At 40.4% G+C, this 19,076-nt stretch overlaps 1 protein-coding gene across 1 annotated transcript in view; it reads right to left on the bottom strand.

Annotated features, from left to right (window-relative positions):
* LOC140737095 (actin-related protein 2/3 complex subunit 5-A-like) overlaps nucleotides 1-16,037 on the bottom strand; it is a 34,403-nt gene extending 18,366 nt beyond the window's left edge. Inside the window, 3 exon segments of the mRNA XM_073063272.1 lie at nucleotides 13,220-13,224; nucleotides 15,722-15,763; nucleotides 15,765-16,037. Of these exon segments, the coding sequence (XP_072919373.1) occupies nucleotides 13,220-13,224; nucleotides 15,722-15,763; nucleotides 15,765-15,856 (139 nt within the window). The 5' untranslated portion in view covers nucleotides 15,857-16,037.
* Between the last annotated feature and the right edge of the window lie 3,039 nt (nucleotides 16,038-19,076).

Here is a 19,076-nt window from a genome sequence, read left to right as displayed (position 1 = left end):
ACCCAGGCCATGCTCTTTTCTCACTGCTGCCATCAGGTAGAAGGTACAGGTGCCCCAGGACTCGCACCATCAGGTTCAAGAACAGTTACTACCCTTCAACCATCTGTCTCTTGAACAAAAGAGGATAACTACACTCATCTATTGAGATAGATGACCATTGACCTCAATTTAAGGACTCTATCTTGTTGTTTCATGCTCTCGTTATTTATCGCTGTTTATTTATAACTGCATTTTCACAATTTGTGGCCTATTATGCTCTTGCTCTTTCATTGATCCTTTTTACAGTTACTATTCTATAGATTTGATGAGTATGCCCACACAGAAAAAGAAAAATCAGGGTTGCATGTGATAACATATATATACTCAGATAATAATCAAAGTAAAATTTATTTTTTCATTCCCATTGTAAATTCTCTCATCTTTGACTACAAGGTTCCTACACATTTCCACTAGTCTTTTTTTCCCTGTAACTTGTCTTTCTTGCAAGTTTACTCTCGTGTTTCAGCTTTACTCATGATCACTCTCTTGCTGCTATCTTTGCTGAATCAGCTCCTATTCTCCAGGCTTGTTACTTTCCCTGGCAACTTAGTGACTCCTCATTGGATCCAATTCTACATTTTAATTTTTTTGTCAGTTTTGGTTGGCTGGTTTTTCCCTGTTTTCTTTTTTTCCCCCATTAATTAAAGTATTACTACTGCAATTTCTGCATCGGTTCCTCAAAATGTTAAACATTGCCTATCCAACATTAATCTTTCAGTGAAAGTGCCCTAGTCAGTATAGACAACTCAGTAACTCACTGATAACCATAACAGTACCCGGTAGGTTCTTTGATACTGTCAAAGGCATCTACGGTTAAACACGCAAGAGTCCATCTAAATAACCAGGTGAACATTTCAAGGACAAAGCAAGCATCTGACTATATTCATGAGGTACAATCCCTGACTCCATTCCACAGCAAACTATCCGGTCCAACCCTGACATCACTCCTGAGTTAAGTTGATAATATTATATGCCAATTGAAAAACATCAGGAAATTGGGAGCAGTGACTTCACCACTAAAATTAGGCCATAAGACGTAGGAGCAGATTTAGCCTATTTGGCCCATCAAGTTTGCTCCGCCATTCCTTCATGGCTGATTTATCCCTCTCAATCTCATTCTCCTGCCTTCTCCCTACAAATCTTTGACACCCTGATTAATCAAGAATCTATCAACCTCCACTTTAAACATACATAATGACTTGGCTTCCACAGCCATCCATGACAACAAATGCCACAGATGCACTATTCTCTGGCTAAAGTAATTTCTTCTCATTTTTGTTCTAAATGTAAGTCCCTCTATTCTGAGGCGGTGGTTCTAGACTCACTAACCAGAGGAAATACCCTCTCCACATCCACTATCTAGGCTTTTCAATGAGACTCTCCCCCTCATTCTTCTAAACTCTGGTGAGTACTAGGCCAAAACCATCAAGGGTCGTCATTTGTTAATACTTTAATTCCTGGACTCATTCTTGTGAATCTTCTGTGGACCCTCTCCGATGCCAGCACATCTTTTCTTGAATAAGGGGCACAAATTTGCTCACAATACTCCAACTGCAGTCTGACCAATGCTTTATAAAGTCTCAGCATTACATCTTTGCTCTTAAATTCCAATCCTCTTGAAATGAATGCTAACATTGTATTTGTATTCCTTACCTTCGACTCCACATGCAAGTTAAGCTTTAGGGAATCCTGCATGAGTACAAGTCGCTTTGCACCTCTCATTTCTGAATTTTCTCCCCATTTAGAAAATACTTTACATCTTCATTCCTTCTACCAAAGTGTCAACCATATGCTTATCAACACCGATTCCATCTGCCACTTCTCTGCCCATTCTCCAAATCTAGGTCCTTTGCACACTCCCTGCTTCTTAATATGACCTACCCTTCCACCTATCTTTGTATTATCCGCAAACTCGGCCACAAAGCCATTGATTTCATCATCCAATTATTGACAAAAAACGTGAAAATAGGCAGTACCAACACTGACCTGTGTAACAGCACTAGTCAACAAAGCTGTCCAGAAAAGGCCCCCTTTATTCCCACTCTTTATTTTCTGCCCATCAGCCAGTCTTCTATCCATACTAGTAACTTTCCTGTAACACCATAGACTCTTATCTTGTTAAGCTCAAGTCAGATTAACTGGTCTATAATTTCCTGTTTTCTGCCTCCACCACCTTCTTAAATAGTGGAGTGGAACATTTGCAATTTTCCAGTCCTCCGGAACCATTCCAGAATCTAGTGATTCTTGAAAATCATTACTAATGCCCCCACAATCTTTTCAGCTATATCTTTCAAAACTGTGGGGTGTAGTCTAGTTGGTCTAAGTGACTTATCTACTTTTTAGCTTCCCATGTACCTTCTCCTTAGTAATAGCAACTGCACTCACTTCTTCCACCTGACAATCTTGAATTTACTTTTCCAGTGTTATTTATCAGTGGTCCACTATCCACTCTTGCCTCACTTTTGCTCTTTATATACACCCTATCCTCGTTATATGCGTCTTAAGACAATGTGGATTCACAGTTATGCGAGGAACCTATTTCTACCAACATCTCCTTATATGCGTCCAAAACTCACAGTTATGCGAGGAGCACTGTTTTCCCGACAATACAAGTCAGGTGTGCGCACCTCACAATCTCACTCCCGCCAGTCTCGCATTAGTTTTCGCAAGGTGTGGATTTGCGATCTTGCGCTCTTAAACTTTTGTTGGTTTTACCTATGGTACAGCGATCTTGTGCTTGAAATATTTAACTATGCCTCCTAAACATTCGATGTCATGTCCTGGGCCATCAGCTGAGCGGCAGAGAACCGCTTTAACACTTGAAAAAAAGTTGGAAATTATAAGCAGCATGACATCAGGTAACACAGCTCTGAGACGCTGCTGCCAGGAACAGAATCTTGCCTTTAAAATTCTTTTGTTGCTTGACAATATGCCAGCCCATCCAAAACACTTGGGCAGCATTCATCCTAACATAACAGTGTGTTTCCTGCCGCCTAACACAACATCGCTGATTCAACCACTCAACCAATGTGTGATCCACATTCAAGGCGTTCTTTTTTAACGGTGAACTATCTCTCAGATGCTGCAAGAGACGATTTTGAAAATCCCAGGAGTTTACCAACGGTGAGGGAATGGTAGAAGTTGGAACACTTGGCACAAGTGGCGATGGACATGGACCCAAGTTTAGAATGGAGTCAGCATTTCAGTCGTTCCCTGCCTTCAACCCTTCTTCCCTACAAGTAAATTTATGCTGAATAAACAAAATGCTGCCAGCTAAACAACCCTCACCATTTTCTTCAAACCAGTGTCATCTCCTGCTACCGGCAGTTCTAAGAGTTCTGTAAGTCTTCCTTCACCCCTTGCTATGCTTGATGATCCTGACGACCACAACCGTCCACCTTATCCATGTAAAGCTGTCCAACACAACAACCACTCATCTCCCGGAACGAACACACCTGTCACTGTTGGTGAGTACTGTATGTTAACTTTCTATGATTTATTACATTGAATATTACCTTAAATTGATGAAATATAATATGAATGTTGCATTGTGGTACTGCTTTTGTGTTGTATTGGTATGAAAAAGTGAATAAATCACAGATGAAACATATTTAGGAAGCCCTCTGGAACTCATCCCTATTTTCTCCATTTAAATAATTATTCACATTATGCGTCAACTACGAGGAGCGTATCTCCCGCATATAACAAGGATAGGGTGTATCTGAAAAAACTTTTGATATCCTCTTTTATACAATTGGCTTCATATTTCAACTTTTCTCTCTTTATGGCTTTTTAAGTTTTGGCCCAAAACATTGACTGTACTTTATTTTTCCATAGATGCTGCCTAGCCTGCTGAGTTCCTCCAGCAGTTTGTGTGTTTTACTCGGATTCCCAGCATCTTCAGATATTCTCATGCTTGTAAGTCGCCTTCTTTTGGTGTTTAGAAGCTTCACAGCCCCCTAACTTCCAGCTAATTTTTACAATATTACATGCCCTATCTTTTGCTTTTATGCTATCTTTGACTTCCCTCATCAGCAACATGTGCCTTATCCTTCCTTAAGAACACTTCTTCATTTTTGGGATACATCTTTCCTCTGTCTTCCCAATTGTCCTCAGAAACTCCTACCACTGCTGTTCTGCCATCATCCCTTCTAACATCCTCTTCAGTCACCTTTGGCCAGCTCCTTTTTCAAGCCCATGAAATCCTTTTTATTCCACCGTAACACTGATATATCTGATTATCTTTCCCCCCCTCAAACTGCAGGGTGAATTCAATCATATTACGATCACTCTCTTCTGAAGATTCCTTTACCTTAAGCTCCCTAATCAAATCTGTTTCAATAGATAACATCCAATCCAGAATTGACATTCTCTTAGTGGGCTGAACCACAGGCTGTTCTAAAGAGCCATTTTGTAGGCATTCCACAAATCCCCTCTGAGGATCCAGCACCAACCTGATTTTTCCATCCTACCTGCATATTAAAATCCCCCATCACTATCGTAACATTGCCCTTCTCACATACCTTTTCCATCTCCCATTATAACCTGTATCCCCAATCCCGGCTACTGTTTGGAGGCCTGTATATAACTCACATCAAGGTCTATTTACCCTTGCAATTTCTTAACTCTGCCCACAAAAATTCTGCATCTTCCGATCCTATGCTACATCTTTCTAAGGATTTGATTTCATTTTTTTTTCAAACCAACAGAGCCCCACCTGCTCTGTATACCTATCCGTCCTTTCGATACAATGTGCATCTATGACTGTTAAGGTCCCAAATGATTTTCTGAAACTTGTAAGCCACAATCACAAATTCAGAACATTGGCTCCACATCTCATAAAAGGAGAATGAAGCATGGGAGCTGAAAAGCTAATATACATGATCTCCCTCCAAGTAAGACATAAATCTACGGTAACCTCAGAAATCTTCCTCCCGGGAATGTCATTATCAGGATCCTCCTCAACCACCATCTCCCAATTGCCAAAGCAATGTTCCTTGAATTACATCAACCTTTAGGCACAAAGGAAATTACCATCACATATCAACTCAATTCCAACAGAAATGCAGGAAACAGCATCAGACATAATATACCCGGGTTTATTGACATCAAAAGCCTTCAGTTCCATCAAGGAAGACTGTGGCAAATCACTCTGAAATTTTGCTGGAAATTAAACTGCTCTTTGAGGTTGCCACACAAACTATGATGCTATCCAAATGGGTCCATGGCAAAAAAACCCTCAGTGCAATGTGGTGCCAAGAAATGGTGCGTCATCACCTCAGCAGTTTTCTCAATTTTTGTCGCTAAAATGCTGCACCTCACCTACAATAAGCTTTCCAATGGAATAAAATTAATCTGCAAAACGAAGCAGAAATTGCCTAATGCACAGCTTCTCTACTCCAAAGGTTACCTCAACTTGAATTGTCAAGCCGCAATGTATAGACAAAGCTTAAATCTGCAAAACAAAAAGTGAGGTCAGGGTCAAATTAATCATCAAATCATTTACTGAAGGAGACAGAAGAATGGGTTTGACACAAAGATCTTTGCCCCACTATAAAACACAACACTGAGAATAAAAATTCCACCATTTTCTTTAGTGTGTCTGATCAGCCTTCAACTGTCCAAGGAAAAGTATCCAAAGATTATGACCTCAAATCCAAGGGCACAAAGTTCATGACATACAATCCTTAATCTGCTATAGGTTTCTGATACATGACCTGCTACAGTAGATGTCACACCATCAATGCTATTTCTGCAAAATCCATCTAATCCACTGGCAGTGTAAGTGAATCAACATTTCTATCCATTCTCAGGTCATCTTCTTGACCCAGAGGCTTGAATGACACTGAGTCAGCTCAGATGTATAGTGCTGGTTGCACACATTTTGACACCATACTCAAAAAACACATACTCTATTCTGATCTCCAGAATGGCAAGAGAATTGGTAGGATAGAGGAAAACACTGAAGGATATTCTCAAAGCCTCGAACAAATATAACACACACACTGACTGCTATAAATCCATGGTCTATGTCTGCTCAGTGGAGCAGGAGCATCTAAGGGGCATTGAGAAACTACAGTTCATTTGTTGGGAGTGTACAGAAGGACAACAAATCCCAAATTATCACCTGCTCACTCCAACAAGCAGTTCTTGCCCTACTTATTGAAGTGTCTGAAGGTACCAATTTCCCCTTGCTTGCCTCTTTAGAACCTCATAGAACAGGAAATGGGGGGACGTCACGTGATGACGTAGGATCGAGACGTAGAAATCCAGCTCTCCCATAAAAAACCAGTAAAATAGTGTTTAAGTGAAGAAAAGTTAGTAAATACTTTTTTAAAAATTACTTATAAACTACTCAGGATTGTCTTAAGATATGTCTCCTAAACAGAAGCAGAAGAAAACTACTACTTTGAAGACAACACAAGTTGGAAAAGAATCAAGGCCGGCAGCCATGAAAGAGCCTCCAGCTCAAGTGCGTTTTACCTCCAGCGATACAGAACAGGAAACTGCGGCAACATCAACCGTTTCCAAAAAAAAAGAGCAACAGGAATTGCGCATGCGTGAAACAAGGGGCATGCGCAAACACGAGCAACCCAAACTACAAATCCCAGCTATGATCGGAACTGAAAGTGAAAATGAATATGAGGTGGAATCAGATTCTCTGGATAAATCAGACAAAGACGAAGAGACAAACAAAAAAGAGCAACAGGAAGAGGTTGGAGGTGATATTGGAGACATAAAAAAATCTTTGGTGCAAATAATGCATGAATTAAAAGTAATAAAAAATATTAAAAATATGAAGATTATGTTTGATAAAATGATGAAAAGACAGGACAAAATGGACAAGAAAATTAAAAACTTGGAAGAAATAACGGGAGACACCATTGATAGAGTGAATAAAATTAAAGATAATATTTCTGCCTGGACATCAGAAAGAAAACAGGTGTTGGAAAAAATGGATGTACTTGAAAATTTTAACAGACGAAATAATATTAAGATTGTTGGACTTAAAGAAGGTATAGAGGGAGAGGATCCAATAAATTTTTTTTCAAAAATTGATTCCGGAAATTTTGGAAATGGAAGAAGGAACCCAGTTAATTGAAATTGAAAGGACTCACAGAGCCTTAAGATCAAGACCCCAAGTTGATCAAAACCCATGATCAATCTTGATGAAATACTTAAGATATCAAGATAAAGAAAAGATCCTGAAGGCGGCTGCCCAACGAGCCAGAAGGAGAAACGGGCCATTGATGATAAAAGGGAAAACAGTTCTTTCCTATCCTGATATAAGTTCTGACCTTTTGAAGAGAAAGAAGGAATTTAACCCAACGAGAAAAGTTTTATGGGAAAAGGGTTATAAATTTATATTGCGCCACCTGGCAACCCTGATAACTTTTTTGGATGACGGAAAAAAGAAGATTTTTTACTGATTATCGGGATGCAGAAGAATTTGCACAAGAACTCCCAAATATTCGCTAACCACAGCCAGAGATTTAAAAGTGAAACAGATTAAAGATGAAGACAGGGGCAGTGAATGGAGTTGATGGATGTTTAAGGACAGAAGAGTATTTAAATATATTCTTAATTATATGATACAGGGGGAGAAAGGTAAAAATTTGAGAAATATTAATCGAGAGTAGTGATATTATTTTTTCTTCTCTTATATATACTTTTTTATGTTACGGGGGAGCTGGGGGAACTTCAGATCGATTGCTACGGGATTCACGTGTGTAATCATGGCGATTGCCATGACCCGCACAATGGAGGGGGGTAATGTTGTGTTTTTTCTTTATTCACAACATTAGTAGGGGGGTATTTTGTTATCTTTTTTCTCTATAATCTGTTTTTCTTTAATCTTTCTTTCTTTGCCTGGACAATCGGGGGGGGGGGGGGGGGGGGAGACACATAGCAACATGGAGAATTTTAAAAAGATTCCCCAAGGTACTACGAAAGTTGAAAAGTTAGGTATTACTATAGACTGGAGTAACCCTGTTAAAAATAATGACTAATTCACTGAATTTTTAAAGTTTTAATGTTAATGGGCTTAATGGACCGGTGAAAAGAAAAAGAATTTTAACATACATTAAGAAAATGAAAATAGATATAGCTTTTAGCTGCATTCCATTTGAAAAAATTACTTATAATTTAAGAGATAAATACGAAATATTTCTGAAAATTTGGCGCCCTTATTTACAAAAGATAGGATTAAATATATAGGTGCTCGAAGATAAAATTATTGGTTATCTGGGGAAAGAAATAAATATATATACTAAAGCTATTATGAACTCCATGGAGCACGTGGGGATATTCTGATATCCAGGCATTCTTTCTTGTTTCTTTTTTTTTCTCTTTTTTTTCTCCCTCTTTCTACAGGGATATGTTATGGGGGAGGGGTTAAGGGGAGGGGGGAAGGGTTGATAATTTTTTTTTCCTTCTGTAACCACTTGAAAATTCAATTAAAAAATTTTATTAAAAAAAAAGAACAGGAAATGAAGGAAGTCATTGCCAGTTCTGAGGAGCTCCCCAAGATTAAACCCAAACCATTGCTGCCACCAGTAAATGACTTGAAAAAAATGACATGAAAATGAAAATACTTTCCAACTCTAAAGGAAAAACTGGAGTGATTCAAATAAAAATGACCATGCAACCAAAAAGTGAAGACGACAGAGCAATGCAAACATTACAAAAGATTTGTAGAAGTAGGAGGAACAAAACAGCTATTAGAGAAAGCATGCATGGAGTACATAACTTACTGAGTTTGTACATGTGACAGGAAGTCTTTATTCAAATCAACAGCAAAACCATCAATATTGCTCACTTTCAAGTCACATACATTCAACAAAATAACAGAAGAGGTCTGACTATTGCAATGGAGACAGGTGATGTGATGGCAACTGGGAGCCGGCAAACAGCAAATGAAATACAGAGGAAGCCAAGAACTTAGAGGGTACAGCATCATGCCTACAGAAATGAGTTCAAGTGGAAGTGCGAAACAGAGAAAGATCGAGAAACTGATTCTTTATTAAATTACAGTTTTAAGTTTTTTAAACCTGATTTACTTTCCTAAATATTTGCTAGAGTTGCATATTAGCCTTTTGCATATCATGTCCAGATCTCTCTGCATTTCAGAATAACATCTTGCCTTTTAAATAATATGCTTCTTTCATATTTCTCTGGTCCAACTGGACAACTTCAATCTTGCCACATTATATTTCATATGCCTAATCTTTACAATTTATTTATATCCCTTTGCTTCTCAGCTTCTCATCTTCACAACTTGTTTTTCTATCTAACAATAGTATCTTCCACATCTTCAAGCAAGATCAAACATAAATAGTAAAAAGCTGAGGGCCCAGCACTGTTTCATGTGGCACATCATTACGTGTGTCTTGCCAACCAGAAAAAAAACAATGTCTGGCTGACTAGTGGGAACCAATCTACCACCAAAGCCCATATGTCACCGCCTACACCAACAACCTTTGATATGGCATTTGATTGCCTTCGAGAAAACTAAGTATTTTAGTTGTACGAATTCCCTTCACTGCACATACCTTCAAAGAATTCCAGCATATTGGTTAAATGTCATTTCCTTTTCACAAAACCACATTAATTCTGACTCATAATTACAATTTTTTTTAAAGTTCCCTAATATAAGAAATAGGAAATGAAGTAGGCCATCTGGCCCATTGAGCCTACTCTGCCATTCAACAAGATCACAGTTGATCTGGCTGTGGACTCAGCTTCACCTACCGCCTTTCCCACTAACCCTCAATTCCCCTGTTATGCAAAAGTCAATCTGTGTATTAAAAACACAGTGGATTCCAGTTAATTGGGACACACTGGGACCAGAAACTGCATAACAAATTATGTACTTAAATGAAATACAAAACAAATTAGAACACTACTAATATGATAACACTGTAGTTACTGATGGAGAAATTCATTGTGTATGATGCCATGTTCTTTTAATTGACTGTAAGTGAACAAAATCAGCGCAGTCAATGGGTGCAGATACTGGACTGCCTTCAGACAATGCTTTCGATGATTGCATCGCCCAAATCTTCATTTTCATTGTAACACTCAAGATGATTATTGATACCTTCAAGTTTTTTGTTGTTCCCAACTTGCTGAAGTAGTGAAATCGTTAAATTTTCACTCACAGTCATTTCTCACAACTCCAATCTTGAATGCCTGAAGCTACATTGGGCAAAACAGCTCAGAATTGTCTTGCTGCTTATTTCTCACCAACTAACAGTGACAAAAATCACAAACAAGAGAAAATCTGCAGATGCTGGAAATCCAAGCAACACACATTAAATGTTGGAGGAGCTCAACAGGTCAGGCAGCATCTATGGAAGAGTACAGTTGGTGTTTCGGGACGAGACCCTTCAACAGGACTGGAGAAAAAAAAAAGATGAGGAGTAGAGGTAAAACTCTACTCCTCATCTTTTTTCCTCCAGTCTTGGCTCCAGCATTTTGTGACAAAAATCACTGCTCTTTGAACACAAACATATGCAACTGACGCTATTTTAAAACTATTCGGTCTAAGCACAGTGTATGTCTAATACCCACAGAAGTGTACTCAACTGGCGCCAGTTAGAAACTGCTCAGCAACAGTCTCCTGACCCAATTAAGCAACACAGCATCCCAAATAAATGAAAGAAATCCCAACAATTTTCTCAATTAGTTTTTGTTCTTTACAAGTTGTCCCAAACAAGCGGTTGCCCCAATTAACTAGAATTCAGTTTTTAATTAGGTAGCATCTATTGCTTCCCTGAGTGGAGATTCTCTAATTCGCAGAAAAGCACCTTCTCCTCATTTCTATCCCAAATCTTGAGGCTAAGTCCCCTATTTCTGGTCTCACTTACCAGGCTCTTACTCCTTATCTATCCCTTTCATAATTTTATGCTTCTATAAGATCCCTCTTATTCTGAATTTCAATGAGTATAGTACCAGGCGATTCATTCTCTACTCATGGGTTAAGCCCCTCATCTCCAGAATCATCCTTGTAAACCCCCTCTGTGTGGTTTCCAAAGCCAGAATGGACTTCCTCAAGTATGGAGACCAGACTGCTTGCAGTATTCCATATGCAGCCTCACCAGAACCCTATATAGTTACAAGATAACCTCCCTGCTCTTAACTTCAATCCCTCGAGCAATGAAGGCCAACATTCTGTTTGCAACACATGCAAAATGCTGGAGGAACTCAGCAGGTCAGACAGGAGCTATGGAAAAGACATTTCGGGCCGAGACATATTTCAAGACTGAGAAGGAACGGGGTAGATGCCAGAATATAAAGGTAGGGAGAGGGGAAAGAGGCTCGCTGGAAGGTGATAGGTGAAACCAGGTGGGTGGGAAAGGTCAAGGGCTGGAGAAGACCAAATCTGATAAGAGGGAAAAGGGTGTCATAGGAGAAAGGGAAAGAAACATTCCATTTGCCTTCTTGACAACTTGCAAGCCAACTTTTTCTGATTCATGCACAAGCACCCCAGTTCCCTCTGCACAAGTGGCATGTTACAATATTTAACCGTTTAAACCAGGGGTTCCCAACCTGCATCCATAAAGCCCCTCAGTTAATGGTAGGTATCCACGGCATAAAAACGGTTGGGAACCCGATTTAAATAATAATCAGATCTTCTATTTTTCCTTCCAAGTGGATGATCTTGCAATTACCTTTGTGGTTCTTGAACTACCAGACTCTTGCCTACTCACTTAATCTATCAATATGTCTCTGTAAACTCTCCACAAACTCCGTATATTTTTTGTTTTCCACTCAATTTAGTGTCATCAGTAAACTTAGATATATTACACTTGTCCTCTCTTCCAAACTGCTAATGCATATCGTAAACACTCGTGGGAACAGCACCAATCCCTGCGACACTGCAATCACCACTGACTGTCAAACAGAGAAACACCCAGTTATCCCAACTCTCTGTCTTCTGTTGTTTAACCACTCCTCTAACCATTCTAATACATTACTCCCCAACTTCCAGGTATCCTTATCTTATGTGGCTCCTTATCAAGAAATCTAAGTATATAGCATCCACTTGTTCCACTAAACATCTTAAAAAGTTCCTAATATTTCTCTCAATGAAAAATATTAAACAAACTGACTCATAGTTTCCAATCTCTGCCTCCCTTTTTGACTCAAAGGGAAGGAGCAGAATGCTGGAGCCACACAGAGATGGCTGAACCAAGGCTGTGGCCATGAAAGATGATGCAATCAATGAGAAGTAACACATGCAGTTCATAAAAAAATCCCTGCAGATGCTGAAAACTAAAATAAAAATTGCAGACATTGGAAACACTCAGCAGGTTAAGTCACATCTCTGGGAAGATAAACAGAGTATTTGATCTGATTTGTTTCTACATAGATGTACCCTGAGTTACCAAGTATTTCCTGTTTTTAATCAATTCAGTTTCTGATGAGACCTGCAAAAAAGGAATTCAATCATTTAACTGAGGAAATTTGCAGTTTATCCAAAATGAAACCTCCCACGCAATAACGACCATCCAGGAACACAAGAGGAACACTTAGGAATAACTCCTGAGGTTCCCACCATGTCCTGCCAGATAAACTTACTTCCTATATTTAAAGCACAGAGGCAGTAGGGAGAACAATCTGGGTGATATCACCATCCACATGGGAAATTGCTTAAAGTATTGGATCATATCATTGAGATAGACAAGACAGGGAAGAGTACCAAGGACTGACTCAGAAAACAAGGAAAGCAAGTGAAATTCTGGTTAAGATTAGATAGGCATTATCACTTTCTTCTTCTGCCTTCTCCCCATAACATTTGATGCCTGGCTAAACAAGAACCTATCAACCTCTGCTTTAAATATAGATAATAACACAGCAGTCCGTGGCAATGAATTCTACAGATTCATCACCCTCTGGCTAAAGAAATTCCTCCTCATCTCTGTTAAAAAAAAAGATGTCCCTTTAGTCTGAGGCTGTGCTCCCAGCCCTAGACTCGCCCATCGTAGGAAACATCCTCTCCACATTTACTCTAGCTAGGCCTTTCAAAATTCGGTAGTTTTCAAAGAGACCCCCCCCCCCCCCCCCCCCCCCCAATTCGTCTAAACTCCAGCAAGTACAAAAGTACAAGCTCAGAGCCATCAAATGTTCCTCATATGTTAACCCTTGCATCCTGGAAGCATTCAGCATTCTCGTGAACCTCCTCTAGACCCTCTTCAATACCAACATATCTTTTCTTAGATAAGGGACATAAAATTGCTCACATACTCCAAGTGCAGTTTGACCAATGTCTTAAAGTCTCAGCATTACATTCTTGCTCTTATATTCTAGTCCTCTTGAAATGAATGCTAACATTTACCTTAATTACCACCAACTCAACCTGCAAGATTACCTTTAGTGAATCTTGCACAAGGACTTCCAAATCCCTTTGCACCTCTGATTTCTGAGTTTTCTCCCCGTTTCGAAAATAGTCCATGCCTTTATTCCATTTACCATTATGCATGACCATATACTTTCCTAACTATATTCCATCTGCCACCTCTTTGCCTATTCTCCCAATCCAAGTCCTTCTACAGACTTCATGCTTCCTCATACTACCTGCCCCCCCCCCCCCACGTCTTTGTATTGTCTGCGAACCTGGCCACAAAGCCATCAATTCTGTCATCCAATTGTCAACATAAAACGTGAAAAGAAGAGGTCCCAATACCAACCCCTGCTGAACACTATTTGTCACTGTCAACCAACAAGCATAGGCCCTCTTTATTCCACTCTTTACCTCCCACCAGTCAATCTTCTTTCCAAGCTAGTACCTTTCCTATCATGATATAATACCATGGGCTCTTAACTTGTTAAGCAGCCTCATGTACGGCACTTTGTCAAAGGCTTTCTGAAAATCCATGTAAATATCTCCTGACTTTCCTGCCTGTTACTTCCTCAAAGAATTCCAGCAGATCTATCAGGCAAGACTTCCCCTTACGGAAACCAGGCTGACTTTGGCCTACTTATCATGTGCCTCCAAGTACCCCAAAACCTCATCTTTAATAATTGGATACCAGCATCTTCCCAACTACAGAAGTCAGGCTAACTGGCCTGTAATTTCCTTTCTTCTGTCTCCATCCCTTCATAAAGAGCAAAGTGACATTCGCAATTTTCCAGCCCTCCACAACCATTCCAGAATTTAGTGATTCTTGAAATCTCATTTCTGATGCCTCCACAATCTCTTAAGCTAACTTCTTTCAGAACCCCGGGGTGTAAGCCATCAGGCCATAGAGCTGAAAGAAAGCAGAACATCTAGAGTTCAAGAGCATGAAGTTATGTTGCAGTTTCATAAACCTCTGCTTAGGTCACATCCGAAGCATCACATTAAATTTTGGTCGTTCCACTGCAGAAAGCTGTGAAAAGGGTGTTCTCTGGCTGCGGGGAGGGTGGAGTTGGATGGATGGAATATGGTTGTCTCTTCTGAAGCCAGAGAGACTGAGGGGAGACCTGATAGAAGTTTTGAAATGCATGGAGAGATAACTGGAATCTTATTCTAATACCAGAGGGTATAAATCTAATATGGCGGGGGGGGGGGGGGGGGGGGGGAGGGTGAGATTTACAGGGGATGTGTGAGGCACGTTCTTTTTAATTTTACACTGTGCTATACTGTTCCATATTCTAAGCTTTGGAAGCAACATCTTCAAGAGAATTGAAAAGATGTGACAGTTTGCTGGAACACAAGTTGCATGTTCCCGCCCGCTATCCTGACAAAACAAAACTTGCCCACAAGTTCATCATGCTGTTGGAGGTGAACATGGTGGCTAGCAATGAAACAAACCCACATTAATAGTTTTACTTTGGTATGCTACGGGAGTTCAAAGGCTAACTATTTTCCCTTTTGAAATGCAAAGAACTAACTGGTCATCAGTTACACTGGAATTTTCCAAAACAAGACATTCAGTTGAAAAAATGCTATTTTCACAATGCTGTCAACTTCCAGCATCACTTTCTTTACAAGTAAAATTATGGTATGTTTAGATCTTATTTCACTTACCTTCCTTTGACAGCATAACTAGGCAATAATCTACTTTGTCAACAGGTGCAAATGTTGTTGGAAATGCTTCTCCTGAGGCAAAGTCCTGGAGACCATCTTATGCATCAGAAGCACAGCACTGACAGGAACTGCTCTTGATGTATTCAGTGCGCTTCCTATGATCATCTCACATTTCTCCCCATTTTCAACTGTTGGCCTATTGTTCTTCTATTCCACAGAAATGTGACATTTTTGAGCCTCAAACATACTTCCTGTCAATTACATCTGCTTTGTCTGCAAATTTACTCTTCAAATCCTAATCCCGAGCCACATCTTTTAGTGCATTACTCCAATTCTTACAAACCACAATTAACTATTTGTGCCTCATTCATCAATGCTATGCTAATAGATGCAGCTATTTAAACACAAATGCCTGTAATACATTTTTAAAAATACATCTCCATCAGATGGAGAGTTATTCAGCATATCCTTGATCACTTTTACCCAAGACCGTGGCGCTGGAAAGAAAACCACGCCCAGGGTGCTGGAAAAAGTGCAGCGAAAGCGAAAAGTCAGAGGATAACTTCCCATCGAGTGGGTGAAGGAGAAGGCAGTAAGGGTGCTGTCTACCGTTGCCCCACGGCCCCAGGTGGTGGCCCGTTGGGCCACCTTCAGAAAAAGGATATTGGCCTGATGGAGGCGTCCACCTCCGCTTCGTCGGTCCCAGCTGGTTCTCGCCACTTCCTCCTCGTCCACGTAGTTATTCTCGTCATAGTCATCCACATTGACCCGACGGAATTTGTCAACGCTCGTGTTCTTGGACATGTCGCGGGCGGGCGGCCCGGTGATCTGATCCGGGTAGGAGTTAGGGCCAAGCCACCCGCTTCTACCGTCAGGTCTTCGTAGAGCACAGCGAGCCCGGCGCTTCCGCAAACTGACAGCGCGAGGGGTAGGGGCGGGGCCCGGCGACCGGCGCGCGCGCGCTGCGCACGAACACTCCGACAACCGCGCCCCACCCCCAACTTCCCTCGCGCGCACGTACGCACGCATGCTCGCGCGCGCGACCTTGTTTCACGCGACCCCGCCTCCTGAGAAGCGGGAACCCCGCCCTCTCCCGGTCACGTGTGTCAGCTGATCTCTCGAGGTGCCGTCATGTGTCAGGTAGTCAACAAAGTCGTGGTGGCGCTTACGTTTCTGGCCCAGGCTCCATAAATCTGCTCATAAGCATCCATGCGCTTTGATTACCGAGAGTAAAACACTGCAGATATCTGAAGTATGCGGTAGTCGTATATGATTCAGGTCTGGAGGTTTGAGCAATTGATCTGGAGCGCCCAACAACGATGTCACCATCGCAACTAGCTTGGGCAATTATAAATTTAAATAATAAAGTTATTCTAGCGGAGAAAGATTGTAACAAACAGGTGGAAAAAGGGAAACCGGGTACTGTGTAACTGGATTTCCAGAAGCTGTTTGATAAGATGTCACATAAAAAAGGTTCACACACCAAGATGCTGGAGGAACTCAGCAGGCCAGGGAACATCCATAGAAAAGAGTAAACAGTCGACGTTTTGGGCCTAGACCCTTCATCAGGACTGGAAAGAAAGTGAGTTTACGTTTGACGCTGAAATCAGTGGATTAGCAGGTTGTGAAGAGATAAGATACAAATCGTTAGTGCAAGAGTTGATAGATGTGGGAGAATGTAAGGTTATCCACTTAAGAAGAAGAATGAAAAAGCAAATTATCACTTAAAAGCAGTGAGGTTACAGAATGTTGCAGTATAAAAGAATCCTAGAGATCTGGAAACAAAGATTGCAGATATGGTTAGTAATTATGAAGGGTACAAGTTAGCCCTTATTGAAGGGATGTGGAATACAACATTAGAGAAGTTTTTGATGAAATTACTGGGCACTGGTAAAACCACTGTGTACAGTTTTGGTGTCCACATTGGAAGTGGCGGAGGAGAACCTCACTGGATGAAGGAGTTGACAATTGAAGAAAGGCTGAGAAGGTTCAGGCTCTGCAAAGTGTAGAAAATTGGTGGCTCATCTTACTGAAGCAGAAGATTCGAAAGGATAGGAAGTGCGCTAAAGAGCCAGATGCTGAAGTTGAGGTTCGACTCTAACTCTAACCTGGATCAGATCACCATCTGACCCACTATACCTCCAAAAACACGAGTGTTGTTTATTTCCTTAAGGTCGATATGGATGACTACAAGGAGAATAGCTACATGATAACAAGAAAAGTGATGGGATAGAAGCTACAAGGATACTTTTCTGATGTATCCAGTATATTTGCTGATGTACTCACTGAGCTTCCCCATATGTATAAGATATATAAAACCTTTTGCAGTGCAGCATTCAAATCTTGGGGTTTGGCTTCCGACTCACTTTGCAAAGTATGCCTGCCAGAGTTTACTATTTTGCCCACTGATACCTCTATTTCCAATACAACATTAGATAATTATAGACACTGTATTTTGCCACTCTTCAAAGTCTCCTGGATCACAATGGGTACTGAATGCTTACCCGTGCACAATACCCAGCATAATTCAGGAAACAGGATAGCTTTAAGTCAGGCAATCTAGTTTGTTATGACCTTTTACAAAACTGAACCTCCCCTGAGACAAGTTAGCAAAAGAACAACAAAATTAATGTACTACCTGTAATGAAGAAAGAAATGCAGATAAAACACATTCCTCCATTAGTTTTCAGGAGCTATCAAATTAAGTTTTTTATAAGTTATTTTCTGAAGGTAAGTCATTTATATTTAGTGTAGAACTTTGTATTCATTTATATTGTAATTGGCTCCAGGCAATATTATTCAATATAACTAGGGAAGTGATGTCCTCCTCCTGTTTGATTGTTTGAGGTAACTTATTTATTAGTTCTTTCTTAGTTCTCTTCTATATTTGTACATCTGTGCATTTGTAATGCTACTGTGACACTGTAATTTCCTTTGGGATCAGTGCTATCTAAGAAGCCTCCTGATCTGGTAAATTAACTCAACTAGTGTATGAATCTTAGCAATGTGATATGCTTTATTATGTGAGTGTACAGACCACGTGAGTGGTGAGAGGTGTAATTGCACACTGAGAATTATGCCTGAATGTGAGTTTGATTTATTTTCTCCCTCTCAAGTTGGAGGTGGGCAGCACATCTGTCATCGTGTTTGCCTTTCAGATATAGTAATCACCATAAAGGACTATTGCTATCCATTACCCCTTGAGTTCAAACAATGTATGTTGGCACTTCCAGTAGTTCAAACACTGCAGCACACAGTTCTAACATTTCTCACGGTTTCATTTCATACACTGCATATCAATACTGCTGGAAATGTCAATGTTTAATGCCTGTCCCTGACTGCCTTTGAGAGGTGACAGAGAGACAAATTTTTGAATTGCCATCATCCTTCTGGTGAAGTTATACCCACAGTGCTCTGGGTAGAGAGTAATAGTGAAGGAATATGAATGATTTTCCACAAAAGATTGACACGTGACTTCCAGCTAAGCTCTCAGCTGGTGATGTACCTCTACATCTAATAATCCTTGCTCTCCCACTCAGAAGTGGTTGTGGGTTTGTGGACTGTCTAGTCAAGTGAACAGCTTTGTTCCGGATGGCATTGAGCTTTTTGATGGTTACTGGAGCTGGATTCCTCTGGGAAAGTGGAGAGTAAACTAACAGAATGTCAAAGCTGATTCATCAGCCACAGAATACCCAGTCTCTGGCCTCTCCTGTTGTAATTGTATTTATGTGGTTGGTAGAATTTGACTTATGTTCAATGGTCTGCTGGATATTGATGTTGGAGACATTGTGATGAAATGTGGTTAAACTCCAAAGGGAGAGATAACAAGGTTAACTTTCTTTGAATGTTGCCTGAATCTTGTAGACACAAGCTACTTGCCTCTTGTCAGCCCAAATCACAATGGTGTTGATGTCTCATTGCCTGCAAACAAAAATGACTTCATTTCTGAGGAGTGCGAATGGAACTGAGCGTTGTGCAATCGTGAATGTCCTCACTTCTGCCTTTATGCTAGTAGGGAAGTTAT

Source organism: Hemitrygon akajei, chromosome 12 (assembly GCF_048418815.1).
Source record: "Hemitrygon akajei chromosome 12, sHemAka1.3, whole genome shotgun sequence".
Lineage (NCBI taxonomy): Eukaryota > Metazoa > Chordata > Chondrichthyes > Myliobatiformes > Dasyatidae > Hemitrygon > Hemitrygon akajei.
The sequence above is the reverse complement of the archived record's forward strand: the minus strand, read 5'-3'. Positions and strand labels throughout refer to the sequence as shown.